Consider the following 13,301-nt stretch of genomic DNA (forward strand, 5'->3'; position numbering starts at 1 on the left):
AGAGCACTCACAGTACATCGGACTGTTTTTTACCGCAAGACCACACGGTGGCGACCACGAGCCGACCTGCCATAGATCCTGGCTTTTCTGAGCCCTTTCCTCGGTGGTGCGCCCCCGACGAGCTCCCCTCCAACGGTCAAAAAAATAACTCCGGCGCAGCCACCGAAACAAACAAAATTTCATCAAACAATTTGAACGCCCAGCCAATGCCGTGCTACCGCAGCAGCGGCACAAGGCCCGCACCACCCGCGTCTCCCAACCACGCATACACCCGTCCCACCGTGGACCAACCCCAACCTCCACACCCAGACCCACTATACAGCGAGACGCGGTCCACCGGACCGGGTCCATCCAAGCAAGGATGGTGCTCTCGTGCCGTCCCCTCACTCTGCAAACCGCAGGGATCGAGGCAGCAGCAGGGCCCCCTCCCCACGCCACGCCTCCCGTTTCCCAGGCCACTTTCCCGAACCGACGCGCGTCCCACCGAGATTTACCGTCCGGCAGGCGGGGCCCGCATCCCGCGGGCCCATCTGTCAGTTGCCCGCTGACCGCGATCTCGCTGGTCAAGCGAGAGGGAGAAACCCCCAGGCACCTCTCCGTATTTTGAAACTTCGAACGGGCGCCCGCAACGCGCGAATTTACCGGGATGCCCCTCGTGGCAGAGACGGGCAAACCGAGGGGGGCTTGCCACCGGTGTCAGTTCCGTGAATCTCCCTCCCCACCAGGGGCTTGGAGTTTCGCTGCCCCCTCTCAGTTTCCCGCCTGAAACCCTCGCCATCGGCCCCACGACCCACGCCTTCCAACTGTGCAGACCAGTTCCCCCGTGGACCAGCGCGAGACCTACAGCGCGGCCCACCGCTCAGCGAGTAGAGTCCACTGGACCGGGTGCATGTGAAAAATTGGCCGTACCACCCCACTCTGCAGGGTTTCAGCAGCCCGTGCCCCCATTCCCTGCCAACTTCCCCGAGTCACCGCGACTTGCTGGAGTATTCCTCACCGACATGTGGGGCCATGATCGTGGTGGACCCTAAAGTCAGTGGCCGGTTCTGGCACCGTGCGCCGTGCGTGTATCTCGGCGAGCGAGGACCCCAACCCTTCTCCCCCTCGGTAAAAACACGCACAGCACCCTGCGAAAGCCCTCTTCCTCCTCCGTCGCCGCCGCCACTCCCCCTCTCCTCCACCACCGCCGCTCGCCGCCGACTCCGCCGCAGCAGGGGCTGCTGCATGACGCCTCTGCCCCACCGACAGTCGGCGACGTCCGCGCCTGTCGCCGCCGCGGCCGAGATGGTGGTCGCCGTGGCGAATGGGGCGAAGAGGGAGGCAGCCGCCGCCGCCAACACCACCGCCGCCGCCGCCGCCGACGCAGATTCTCCCATCTCCGTCCTGGAGGAAGAGGTGATTCGCTATTAAAACCTTCCGATTTAATACAGATGTCTAGGTGCATTCCATTTCCTATTTCCCCCCCTTTTTTCCTATTGAAAAAAACCCCCCATATCCTTTCGTTTCTTGATGCGATTTGTGCATCTTGTTTCTTGAGGTTCTCGATCCTTTATCCTGAATCTGATTATTTTCTGCAAAACTAGAAAATGTCCGGATCCAAGGATGGGAAAGCGGGCGAGCTCAAGGCCAACGGCGGCGAGGCGCACCCCATTGCGGAGGCGCTGAAAGCTGAAGAAGAGCTACTGAACTCCGTCAAAGACGAGACATCGGTTGAGCCGCTGGATGCGACTTCTCCTCTGCCTATCGACCTCGCGGCCAAGAACGGCGACACCTCTTTAATCACAGAGGTGATGACGAAGGAGGAAGAGGAGATGTATCAGGCCCGGATTAAGCTAGAGGAAGAAGAGGAGGCCAGAAAGAGAGAGGAGGCCGCGAGGCAGGCCTTTGACCCGAATGCAAAGTTCAGCAAGCTGGATGAGCTGCTGACACAGACACAGCTCTATTCTGAATTTCTCCTTGAGAAGATGGAGCAGATCACAGATGTACGCGTCTACCACTCTCTGATGACCATTTTAGGTTTCTTGCTTGTTATTTCCCCTTCTTTGCTAATTGTGATGGTGTGGCCTGTAGGTTAAGCCGACTGCTGTTGAAGTTAAAGATGAAGAGGAACCCGTGGAAGAGCAAAAGAAAGGACGTGGCAGGAAGAGGAAAGCGGCGAACAAGCCACAGTACAATGACGTGAGTTCGGACTTCATATATTACTATCCTCTGCTTCATAGATACTTCGGTTGTCTTCTAGATTATGCAGATGTCTTGCTTGTCATATACTTTTGCTTACTGCAGTATGATGTGTAGTCTGGATTACCTGTTCAATGGATTTAAGATTTAAAAAAAGACGTGTTGCTGCTTGCATGATTCTAGATGGGGGAGCTTGGTTTCATAATGTCCACTCATCAAAATTTGCTGACTTCCTTTTCCATTAGAAGCATCCTTCTTAATGAAAGCTCACGAATCTTAGTTAAAAGGGCTATTCAAGATTTTTTGCAGCATAGCTAGAGCTGTTTACACATTAGAATAATGTTCTAAGGTTTAAATTACTTTGACGTGGACTTGTTGATCTCGGTTGAAATAATATTTTTAATATTTTCCTGGAGATGGCACATCATTCTGAATGGATAACCTGCTCTATCGGTAGTTGGAAGAATATATAGGAAAAGCAATCTATATACATCGATTAGACCTTATGTTGTGTCTGACTACTGAAAATGAAATGTTGTTCAGAAGAAGGCTAAAACCGCAGTGGCAGCCATGCTTTCAAGATCTCGCGAAGATCGCTCTGCTGATGATGACACTCTCACGGAAGAAGAAAAGTGGGAAAGAGAGCAAGCCAACCTTGTTCCATTGTTGACTGGGGGAAAGTTGAAATCTTACCAGATAAAGGGTGTTAAGTGGCTAATATCACTGTGGCAAAATGGGCTTAATGGGATACTGGCTGATCAAATGGGCCTTGGTAAAACAATCCAGACAATTGCATTTCTTGCTCATCTTAAAGGGAATGGTCTGCATGGCCCATACATGGTTATTGCTCCCCTTTCCACCCTGTCAAACTGGTTGAACGAGCTAACGAGGTAAAGCATCCAGAGTTGTGATTCACTGTGCTTAGTCTGTTTGCTATCTTATGTGGAACACTTGATTTCAGGTTTGCTCCATCTATAAATGGTCTGATTTATCATGGAGATAAAGTGGCTCGGACAGAGCTAAGGAGAAAACACATGCCTAAAATTGTTGGTCCTGATTTTCCAATAATAATCACTTCATATGAGATGGCCATGTTTGATGCAAAGTTTCTTGCTAATTATAAGTGGAAGTATGTTGTTGTGGATGAGGTAATGGAATAGCACATGATCTGAATTATTGTCCTTGTATATTATTCTCTCTTTCACATGTATTTATGTGTTGGCCGGATTCTTTTTTCCAGGGGCATCGGCTGAAAAATACCAAGTGCAAATTACTGAGGGAGTTGAGGCGCATCCCAATGGATAACAAGCTTCTTTTGACTGGAACACCTCTTCAGAATAATCTAGCTGAGCTGTGGTCTCTATTGAACTTCATTTTGCCTGATATATTCTCATCCCATGAGGAATTTGAGTCATGGTATGATCCATTGCCTGCAATTTCTGTATGTGCCAGTTTTGTTCATTAGTCTTTGTCTCCTTGAATTACTTTTGTTTCCCATTAACTGATTGCTGTCTCATGGCCTTTTCTTTGCCTTTTATAGTTTTATTGTTGTAATTATATAAGTTACCTGGATTAACCAAATGTAACATCTGTCTAGCTTTCTCACTGCCTGAATGCTGTACTGGTAGTCAGTAAATATATGTATCTAACTGCACATAATGGCATTTGTCAGGATTCTTGGAAGTACCAATACATATAGTGGTTCAGCCAATGCAAACGAAACTGTTAAATTTAATTAGTCGAGATATCAGTTTCTTAGTATACGCTAAATTGTAGTAACCTGGCAGGGACACTGCCCATTTATTAAGAAGAATTTACAAATGGCTGGTCACAATGGTGGCCTTGCGGGCAGAACAATTACAGCCCTCACGGATTACTCCCAAAATTTTAGGGATTACCATAGTCCTCATGCTCCAGAGCAGCCATTTCTGGTTATCCAGCTCTGTATACGGTTGTTCTTTCTTGTAAAATTTGGCTGTGTAGATCCGATAATACTAGACCTACGAAACCTTTTACGTAATGTTACGTTATTTTCTTAACCAACCAATCATCGCCCCCCTGATTTTCATGGGGTGGGCCTGGGCCTTTTCTTTCTTCCAACCAAAACAGGCCAAGTCAGCTTGTTTGTAAGTTACGTAGGAATTTTTACGTAGATGTAGCAAAGCCCGTGTAGATCCTAAGGAGCTTTATTTGATGAGTATCTGCAATAGCAGACACATGTATCGTCTTCCTGGTTTATGTTGCGTACCTGACACTGAAATGCCATGTCTATTAATTTGTGTATTAATTTTCGTCAAGTTTTATCTTGTACTATTTTTATGTTGTCAGTTAATATGTTCGGTTTGCTCAGATGTGTACCGATGGATAAATTAATATGGATAGGTTATTTATAACTATTCAGATAGTCCCTAAACATGTGATGTTCTTGTTATACAGATAGTGATTTTTCTTCCTGAGTACTTTATGTATAATTGTTTTACAGGTTTGATTTTTCTGGGAAGGCTGATGAGGAACTAGAGGAAGAAACTGATGAGAAGAAAAGAGTCCTTGTTGTCTCAAAGCTTCATTCCATTTTGCGCCCATTCCTTTTAAGGCGGATGAAGGAGGATGTAGAACACATGCTTCCACGAAAGAAAGAGATAATCATATATGCTAACATGACAGAACATCAGAAGCAAATCCAGAGTCACTTGATTGAGCAGACATTTGATGACTACTTGCATGAGAGCGCAGATATTGGTATGCATCTCTCATGCATGTCTTCCTGCATACTTATATAGTCCAATCTGTGCAGAGTTAAGTAATATTCTAATGTGACATGTTTCTGCTATATTGTAGTTTTGCGGAGGCCTGGCATCAAGACAAAGCTAAATAATCTACTCATTCAGCTGAGGAAAAATTGTGGCCACCCTGATCTTTTCCATTCTGCCTTTGACTCAAACAGTGCGTCTTATTGGACATGTCCTATTTGCGTGCTCTATTTGATTGTTTTATACCTTTATCTACATTGTCATTTATTTCTTATGTTTGCAGGTCTCTACCCACCTGTTGATAAGCTTCTGGAACAGTGTGGCAAATTCCAGCTGTTGGACAGGTTACTGAATGCTCTAATAAAACGAAATCACAAGGTTGGTGGTTATCTTGTTCCATAGTCTTCATATGCAGTTCAATAGATATGTTTGTGGCACATGGTTCAATGTTTATTTTTCAGCTCTGAAATATAGTTCAATTGATATATTTGTAGGTCCTAATATTTTCGCAATGGACAAAGATTTTGGACATCCTTGACTATTATTTGTCTGAGAAAGGCCTGAAGGTTTGCCGGATTGATGGTAGTGTTAATTTGGAAGTCAGGAGGAGCCAGGTAATGTTGTAGGCCCAATTTATCACATAAAATTGATTCATGGGATGATTACAGTAGACATCACAATACCCTTTGCATACGTGAGACACGTAGCTGACTATATGGAAACTAGCCAATCATATCTTTATTTCAACTTACTTTCCTAATAATACTGTCCTGGTCCGTATAGAATGGATATCCCTATTCGGTTGACTTGTGCCATGTGTGCAAATGCCAATCTAGATCTTGAAGGCGCAATGCTCATTTGCATTATTGTTCTACACAACACGCATCTTGATTTCCTGTTTCTGCACATGAGTAATCTAGCAGCTAGCCTGATGACATCATGTTAATTCAACACATGCACCTGAGTTGGTTCCCGGGTACTGCCATTTTGCCTGGTTGGTTCCTGAATTGTCAGTTTTAAAACTTGATCCCATGTCATATTTTGACAACCTTTTTTTTTGCCAGTACAACATTACTATCGTTTAGTTTCCTGATAATGAGCCACTTAGTTGTCAGTTTAAATTAACTTGGTTGTTGAATTGTAAAATGCTATATATACCACTAGGAAAACTTGCTTCGTGGTACTTCTGGGGATGATGCCACTTTTTCCCTATTCACTTGAAATTCACTCTCTACCCTTACATCACAATACACTGTCCAAAAAACATACAAACATGATATCTGATAACTATGCATAATTATTGTGGCAACTGTTCACTATTAGCATGAACAACTATGTTGACATATGCAACTAAAGGCGACAAAATAATATTGTCGAAACATGACAATATGTTATCATGTTTTGAAGCCCTCGTCGAGACAAACTCGCCGGTGAAAACGGATCACTAATCAGGTTTACGGTTCATGAAATAAATCATTTCATTTTGGACACATTAGATGGGAAATTCTTGCATGCATGCATGTGCTCTCTCTAAAAAATCCCATTGGAATCTCTAAAAAATCCCATTGGAATGGTGCGGCATGGAAAGACCATGGTGCACACTATGCATCTTAGATTTTCCCCTTTTGGTTAGATGCTTATTGTTTTCTGTTGGATAATTGATGGCTCTCCTAGGGTGCTGCTATCTCACTATATATTTGATTTCTTTTTTCTTTGGCAGATAGCAGCGTTTAATGACTTAAACAGTGGTATGAATGTCTTCATTCTCAGCACACGTGCTGGTGGGCTTGGTATCAACCTTACTTCTGCTGATACTTGTATCCTGTATGATAGTGACTGGGTAAGTTTCTATCTATCTGGAGAGTTTGTAGTTTTTAGTAGTCCAGATGAAGTGTAGTCCAGATGAAGTGTAGTCTATCTATCTGTATGATTGTTCTTATGGTTTTATGAAGTGTAGTCCATTAGCATGCCTTGTTTGAATATTTCTTCTCTTCTGTAGTCTTTTTTTTGTAGCCGTGCTCCTTGGTATAATGCTTGCCTTCAGATAGCTTTCATTGCTGTTATAAGCTGAACTTTTTTGGTTTGTTCTGCAGAATCCTCAGATGGATTTGCAGGCCATGGATCGGTGCCACCGTATTGGTCAAACACAGCCAGTTCATGTTTATCGGCTGGCGACATCCAGTTCTGTTGAGGTATGGACGATGGCCTTCGGACACTTGCTTGGCTACATTTTTCAGCATCGACATTCATCTTCTCATTGTTGCAGGGACGGATTATCAAGAAAGCTTTTGGAAAGTTGAAGCTAGAACACGTTGTGATTGGGAAGGGACAGTTCCAGCAAGATGCCGCGAAGCCTAACGCCTTAGATGTAATATAAACATTTCTGCCCGGCCTCCTACTTGTGGAAACTGTTCATTCAGTGATCGAACAGCAAAAGAAAAATAAATACATAAATGACTCTTGTTTTGTCGAAAATGCAGGAGGGGGAGCTACTGGCGCTTCTGAGGGACGAGCAGGCCGAAGAAGACAGGATGATCCAGACGGACATCAGCGACGAGGACCTTCTGAAGGTGATGGACCGCAGCGACCTCACCGGCGCGCGTGCGGCCGCCGATGCCGCCCCGCACTTCCCCCTGAAAGGGCCTGGCTGGGAGGTCGTGGTGGCTGCCGGCGGCGGCATGCTCTCGGCGCTCACCAGCTGAGCCCCGCGCCCGCTCCAGTGACCGGCCTGGCAACGACGACTGACACCTCGGTATTCTGGTGCTCTCCGGCTTTGTTCGTCGCCTGTGTTAAGGCCGATGTTTTTGTGAACATGATGTGGACATGACAACGGTATCCTATCCCCCCTAAAGTAATTATGGGCGACCGGGCGTTGCAGTGTGTACTGCACCCCCTAGATTAGGAGCTGATCGATCCTTTGGCGAGCTGTGTTGTGATGTAACTCGAGCTCGTGCCTTCATCCAAGGCAACCAAGCACCTAGTAGCTATGTAAGACTGTTATGTTGGTAGTCTGTGCTGAAGTAGTCTGGAAATGAGACTGTTACTCCACTATGCAATGCTGTGTTACTTTCTGGTGCGTTTTCTTCTGGGGGCCTCAGCCGCCCAGCCGTTTGCAACATGGCTTCTGTTGTGTTTGGGGTTTGCAACATGAGCCATGCTCAGCTTTGTCCAAAGCGTTTTTTACCTTCGGATCTATGTGTGTCTGCAATAAAGAGGTTTGAAACAGAGGCTGTATTGCACTCGTTCGTCTTGCAACAAGTTGACAGGGTTGATGTGCGTCTCACCCTGGTTGATTTGCAACAAAGCCCATGCCTTGCAAGAAGAGACACGTTGCAAACGAATGTATGGTATGGTAGGTTGTTGCGAGCCGCACAATCAAAAGCTGATCGGTCGGACGGTCGCGGAGACGGGTGGATGTGAGTGTTTGTTTTGCCGTGTCCCCCAGAGAACCCAACACAATAACATTACCACTTCCTTGTTGTATTTTCGGGATATAGTTCTACGTTTAGCCGCGCGTTGTGCTTGGTGGTCCGCGGCAGAAAAAGGCAAAGTGTTGGCGAACACTTGACTGTTAAGAAATGCTGGGCCCTACTTAAAGAATGTTGGGCCCTACCATCAGTAGTATTTTTTGACGGGAACCATCAGTAGCAAGTAAAGGACCGAGGAGATACGGAGTGGGTCCCTCTGGCAGAGCAATCGCCCAAAATACCTCGAGGTGCTGTTGCTTGGTGCTCCCTTGTGCCTTACAAAAGACAAGGCAGCTCTCATCTGAAAAAAGGACTCGTCTATTTTTTTTCAAAAAAAGACACGACAGCTCTGCATTTTATAATATTAATTTGCTGCCTTTAGAACAGAAAAACTGATTTCTTTGATTCGGGTCCGTGTGGCACTGCCGGGCTTTAGTAAGGCACAATAATGCTGAGATTGTGCTTGATGATGATAGTGAAAGGCGATCTGGTGTGACTCGTGGCAAGGAACTGAAGAAACCAAATCGTCTTGCATCACCTCACTCATCACATCTTTATCCAAAAATGGTCTATTAATCCTGAACTCTGCAAGTGTATATACTTCTCCGGAGCTTAGCCGTTGATCTTCCACCCAACCGTGCATCATACCGCTTTGCACCAAGGCAATGATGTATTCGTCGTTGATTCTAGGTCGAGCTGTTGGAATAATTATGCATTTCTGGGATGCCATTAGCAGGAACAGATTGCATCTAGATCACTTAAAAGCATGAACAGAGAAGGGTTTAGCGTATCATTACATGTCACGGCAGTGGACATGATCGCCTGCTCGATGCAGGCGTGATGCAGGGGTGATGTAGTCGAGGTAGAAGTCCTCCTCAACGTCCTGATGCCCTCAGGACGCCACCGGCACTGCCCGGGGACGGTAGCGGCGGCTGGACTAGGTCTTCCAGTCACTGCAGCGCTCCTCCTGATCAGATGGGGTGAGAGAATATCGGAAGGGGAGTGAAACCGTACGAGAATTGTGATCGCGCAGGCTGCCAACCCTCTCCCATTCCCCCTTTTATGTAGCGCTGGCGACAGGGGACCTAAACCATCAATTGGTTTGGGTGCCCCGACTAGGGCGCCTTAGTTGGGATAAAAAGCCCACGTACGTTGGTGCGTGGGGCCTTTTTCATTAACGTTATCTTCCCTTTTTTTCTTAAACTAATAGATCTAACTACCTGTTTAAGCCGTCAGATCAAAACCAACATTCCCCCCTTGATCGTTAGGCTTAACTTCATTCGCCCATTCTACATAGGAATGATGTACCAAAGTGAGGTGTTACAACAGCTCGAAACGCCATAGAACCTCAACACTTATAGCACACCCACCTATTTCGAAATGGAAAACATTTTGCTAATTGGGAAGTGGTTTATTTTAATGGTCCTCTTATTCCAGAATCATCAGGCTTCCAGTAGTCCCATGCCGACAACATGCTCACGAAAAATACTGGGTGGTAAGCCTTTTGTTAGCGGATCCGCAAGCATATGCTTCGTTCTTATATGTTTAACATCAACTGTTTGATCCTGGATTCTATCTTTCACAACACGATACTTTATGTCAATGTGTCTGGCAGCATTACTTGACCTGTTGTTACTCGTATAGAAAACTGCTGGTTCATTACCGCAATACAATAAAATTGGTTTAGATATGTTGTCAATCACTTTAAGTCCGGGAATAAAATTCTTTAGCCATACAGCGTGCCCGGTGGCCTCATAACATGCTACAAATTCTGCTTGCATCGTAGATCCAGCAGTTAACGTTTGTTTGGAGCTTTTCCACGATATAACTCCTCCCGCGAGTGTGAATATATAACCTGACGTGGATCTCATACTATCCACACACCCGACAAAATCAGAGTCTGAATAACCAACAATTTCTAGGTTATCAGTTCTTTTATATGTAAGCATGAAATCCTTAGTTCCTTGCATATAACGCAAGACTTTCTTTGCGGCCTTCCAGTGGTCCGGTCCTGAATTTGATTGGTATCTGCCAAGCATCCCGGTTACAAAACATAAGTCTGGGCGTGTACACACTTGAGCATACATGATGCTTCCAACAGCTGAAGTATAAGGAACCGACTTCATCTGATCAGTTTCACATTGGTTCCTCGGACATTGAAATGTCCCAAACTTATCGCCCTTAACTATAGGAGTAGGTGAGGGTGAGCACTTATGCATATTGAATTTTTTCAGTACTCTCTCAAAGTATGCCTTTTGAGATAGTCCTAACGTTCCTCTGGACCTATCTCGATGAATCTCGACGCCGAGGACATATGAGGCTTCACCAAGATCTTTCATATCAAAACTGGATGACAGAAAATTCTTGGTCTCATGAAGCATATCCTTATCGCTACATGCCAATAATATGTCATCAACGTATAGGACTAAAAATGTGAACCTACTGCCTTTAAACTTAACGTATATGCAGTTGTCCACAACATTTTCGATGAAACCAAAAGTTTTGATAATTTTATCAAACTTGAGGTACCACTCTCTTGAAGCTTGCTTCAAGCCATAAATTGATTTCTTTAGACGACATGCTAAATGTTCCTACCCTTCCACAGCAAAGCCTTCTGGCTGAGCCATGTAAACGTTTTCTTTTAAGTCACCATTTAGAAATGTCGTTTTAACATCCATTTGGTGTAGTTCTAGGTCGCAATGGGCTACTAATGCCATTATGATTCTGAAAGAATCCTTGGTTGACACAGGAGGGAAGGTTTGCTTATAATCAATGCCTTCTCTCTGTGTATACCCTTTTGCCACTAGCCTTGCCTTGAACCGTTCGACATTCCCTTTGGAATCATACTTGGTTTTGTAGACCCACTTGCAGCCTACTTTCTTAGCTCCATCGGGAACTTCTACTAAGTCCCATACGTCGTTTAAGCCCATAGATTTCAACTCGTCTTCCATGGTAACCAACCATTTGGACGAATTTTCGCTTTTAATGGCTTCCTTATATGAGGTTGGATCCTCCACCTTTCCCACATCATTCATGTCCTCCATCAGAAAAGTGATATAATCATCTGATATGGCTTTCTTCCTCTCACGCCGTGGTCTACCCATGGGCGGAGGTGGTGGTGGAACATCATCATTTTCATTATTTTCTTGGAGATCCTCATTTGTGTTTGGATTCTCATTATTAGTTTCTGGATCACCATTCAACTGAGAGACTGAACTGTGAGATTCAGGATCATCAGATGTCACATTTCTTCGTATTGAAAAAACAATCTCTTGGATAGTCGGGGATGGCACACAAACCCGCTTCTCCTCAAGATCAATCTCCCTTAAATTTGTGACCTCATTATCCTGAAAAAATACCACCTGTCTAGTCTCCACAAACTTGGTGGTGTGACTTGGACAATAAAAATGATATCCCTTTCCCCTATGAGGGTATCCAACGAAGAAACATCTAACTGTTTTTGGATCCAATTTCTTAAGTTGTGGATTGAAAACTTTAGCTTCAGCAGGGCAACCCCACACTCGTAAGTAATTCAAGCTCGGTTTCTTTCCCGCCCACATCTCATAAGGTGTGTTCGGTGCTGACTTAGTTGGAGCAAGATTTAGTATGTGTGCAGCTGTCTTTAATGCCTCTATTCAAAGGTTTACTGGTAAACTAGAGTGACTAAGCATGCTTCGCACCATATCCATAAGGGTGCGGTTGCGGCGCTTGGCCACACCATTTTGTTGTGGTTCACCAGGCATTGAGTACTGAGCAATGATTCCATTTTCAGATAAGAACTTGGCAAAAGGTCTAGGAATCTGCCCATAAGGAGCATGCCTACCATAATACTCTCCCCCGCGATCAGACCATACAACTTTGATTTTTTGCATTCAGTTGATTTTCAACCTCCGCTTTATAGACTTTGAATTTCTCCAAAGCTTCCGATCAGTCACGTATGGGATAAATATACCCATAGCGGGAAAAGTCGTCTGTGAATGTAATGCATGAATCAAAACCATCTACAGACTTAACATTAAGGGGTCCACATATGTCGGTGTGAATTAATTCTTAAACCCCTATGGCTCTTACTGCTCCTTTCTTAATTGTTTTTGTGAATTTTCCTTTAATGCAGTCGACACATTTGTCTGCATCTGAGAAGTCTAATGGGAGGAGTATTTCATTTTTAACTAAGCATTCCATTCTCCCCCTCGAAATGTGGCCCAAACGACAATGCCACAATTTTGAAGAATTACTAACTCCTTACCATTTCTTCTCAACATTACTTTCACCACTCACATGCATAACTGAATCATTATTAAGATATAACATGTATAGTTGGCCTCGTCTAACACCGATGCCTACATTCTTATTACATTTGATCAAAGCAAATTATTTCTTGCCAAAATGGCACTCATACATATCATCATCTAAACGAGAAACTGAAATCAAATTCCTACTTAAGGTAGGCACATAAATAACATTAGTCAATCTAAGAGTGTGGCCAGTGTGTAGCTCCAACGTGAGAGATCCCACAACTTCAACATCGACCTCAACTCCGTTCGCAACCTTAAGCTTTCTTGTTCCTCCTCTTATGGTTTGGATCGTATCGAATCCCTGCATAGAGTTAGCAACGTGAGTGGTTGCCCCTGAATCAATCCACCATGACTTTATAGAAAAATCAACATAAAGAGATTCATCTACAAAAGTAATTTCATCAATACCTCTTTTGTTCATCCATTTTAGAAAGCCTGGGCAGTCCCTTTGATAGTGTCCTTCCTCTTTGCAGAAGTTACAAGCATTTTCTCCAGCAGTGGAGCTGCTAGGAGCAGAAGAAGAACTGTCGGCTTCTTTACCCTTGAATTCCTTAGGGTTGAATGGCTTAGTGCCTTCTTTCTTGACTTGCCTTTTCTGAGGCTTGGGGAAA

At 44.7% G+C, this 13,301-nt stretch overlaps 1 protein-coding gene across 1 annotated transcript; it reads left to right on the forward strand.

The window, feature by feature from the left end:
- The first annotated feature begins 974 nt into the window (after positions 1-974).
- On the forward strand, positions 975-7,999 carry LOC123090905 (ATP-dependent DNA helicase DDM1). The gene is made up of 14 exons (XM_044512259.1): positions 975-1,395; positions 1,584-1,982; positions 2,071-2,178; positions 2,722-3,068; positions 3,140-3,326; positions 3,419-3,594; positions 4,661-4,917; positions 5,017-5,121; positions 5,212-5,306; positions 5,423-5,542; positions 6,649-6,768; positions 7,022-7,120; positions 7,195-7,296; positions 7,409-7,999. Exons 1-14 carry the CDS (start codon positions 1,012-1,014, stop codon positions 7,628-7,630), a joined length of 2,721 nt encoding a protein of 906 aa, XP_044368194.1. The 5' UTR covers positions 975-1,011; the 3' UTR covers positions 7,631-7,999.
- Positions 8,000-13,301: the final 5,302 nt, after the last annotated feature.

This window comes from Triticum aestivum, chromosome 4B (assembly GCF_018294505.1).
Source record: "Triticum aestivum cultivar Chinese Spring chromosome 4B, IWGSC CS RefSeq v2.1, whole genome shotgun sequence".
Classification (NCBI taxonomy): domain Eukaryota; kingdom Viridiplantae; phylum Streptophyta; class Magnoliopsida; order Poales; family Poaceae; genus Triticum; species Triticum aestivum.

What these genes read in the sequence shown, in the direction of transcription:
- LOC123090905 (XM_044512259.1), top strand. Translation starts at nt 1,012, where the DNA reads ATGATCGTGGTGGACCCTAAAGTCAGTGGCCGGTTCTGGCACCGTGCG. An exon ending in AGATGGAGCAGATCACAGAT is followed by an intron (nt 1,983 to 2,070) that starts GTACGCGTCTAC and finishes TGTGGCCTGTAG; the next exon opens with GTTAAGCCGACTGCTGTTGA. An exon ending in TTCTGCCTTTGACTCAAACA is followed by an intron (nt 5,122 to 5,211) that starts GTGCGTCTTATT and finishes TTATGTTTGCAG; the next exon opens with GTCTCTACCCACCTGTTGAT.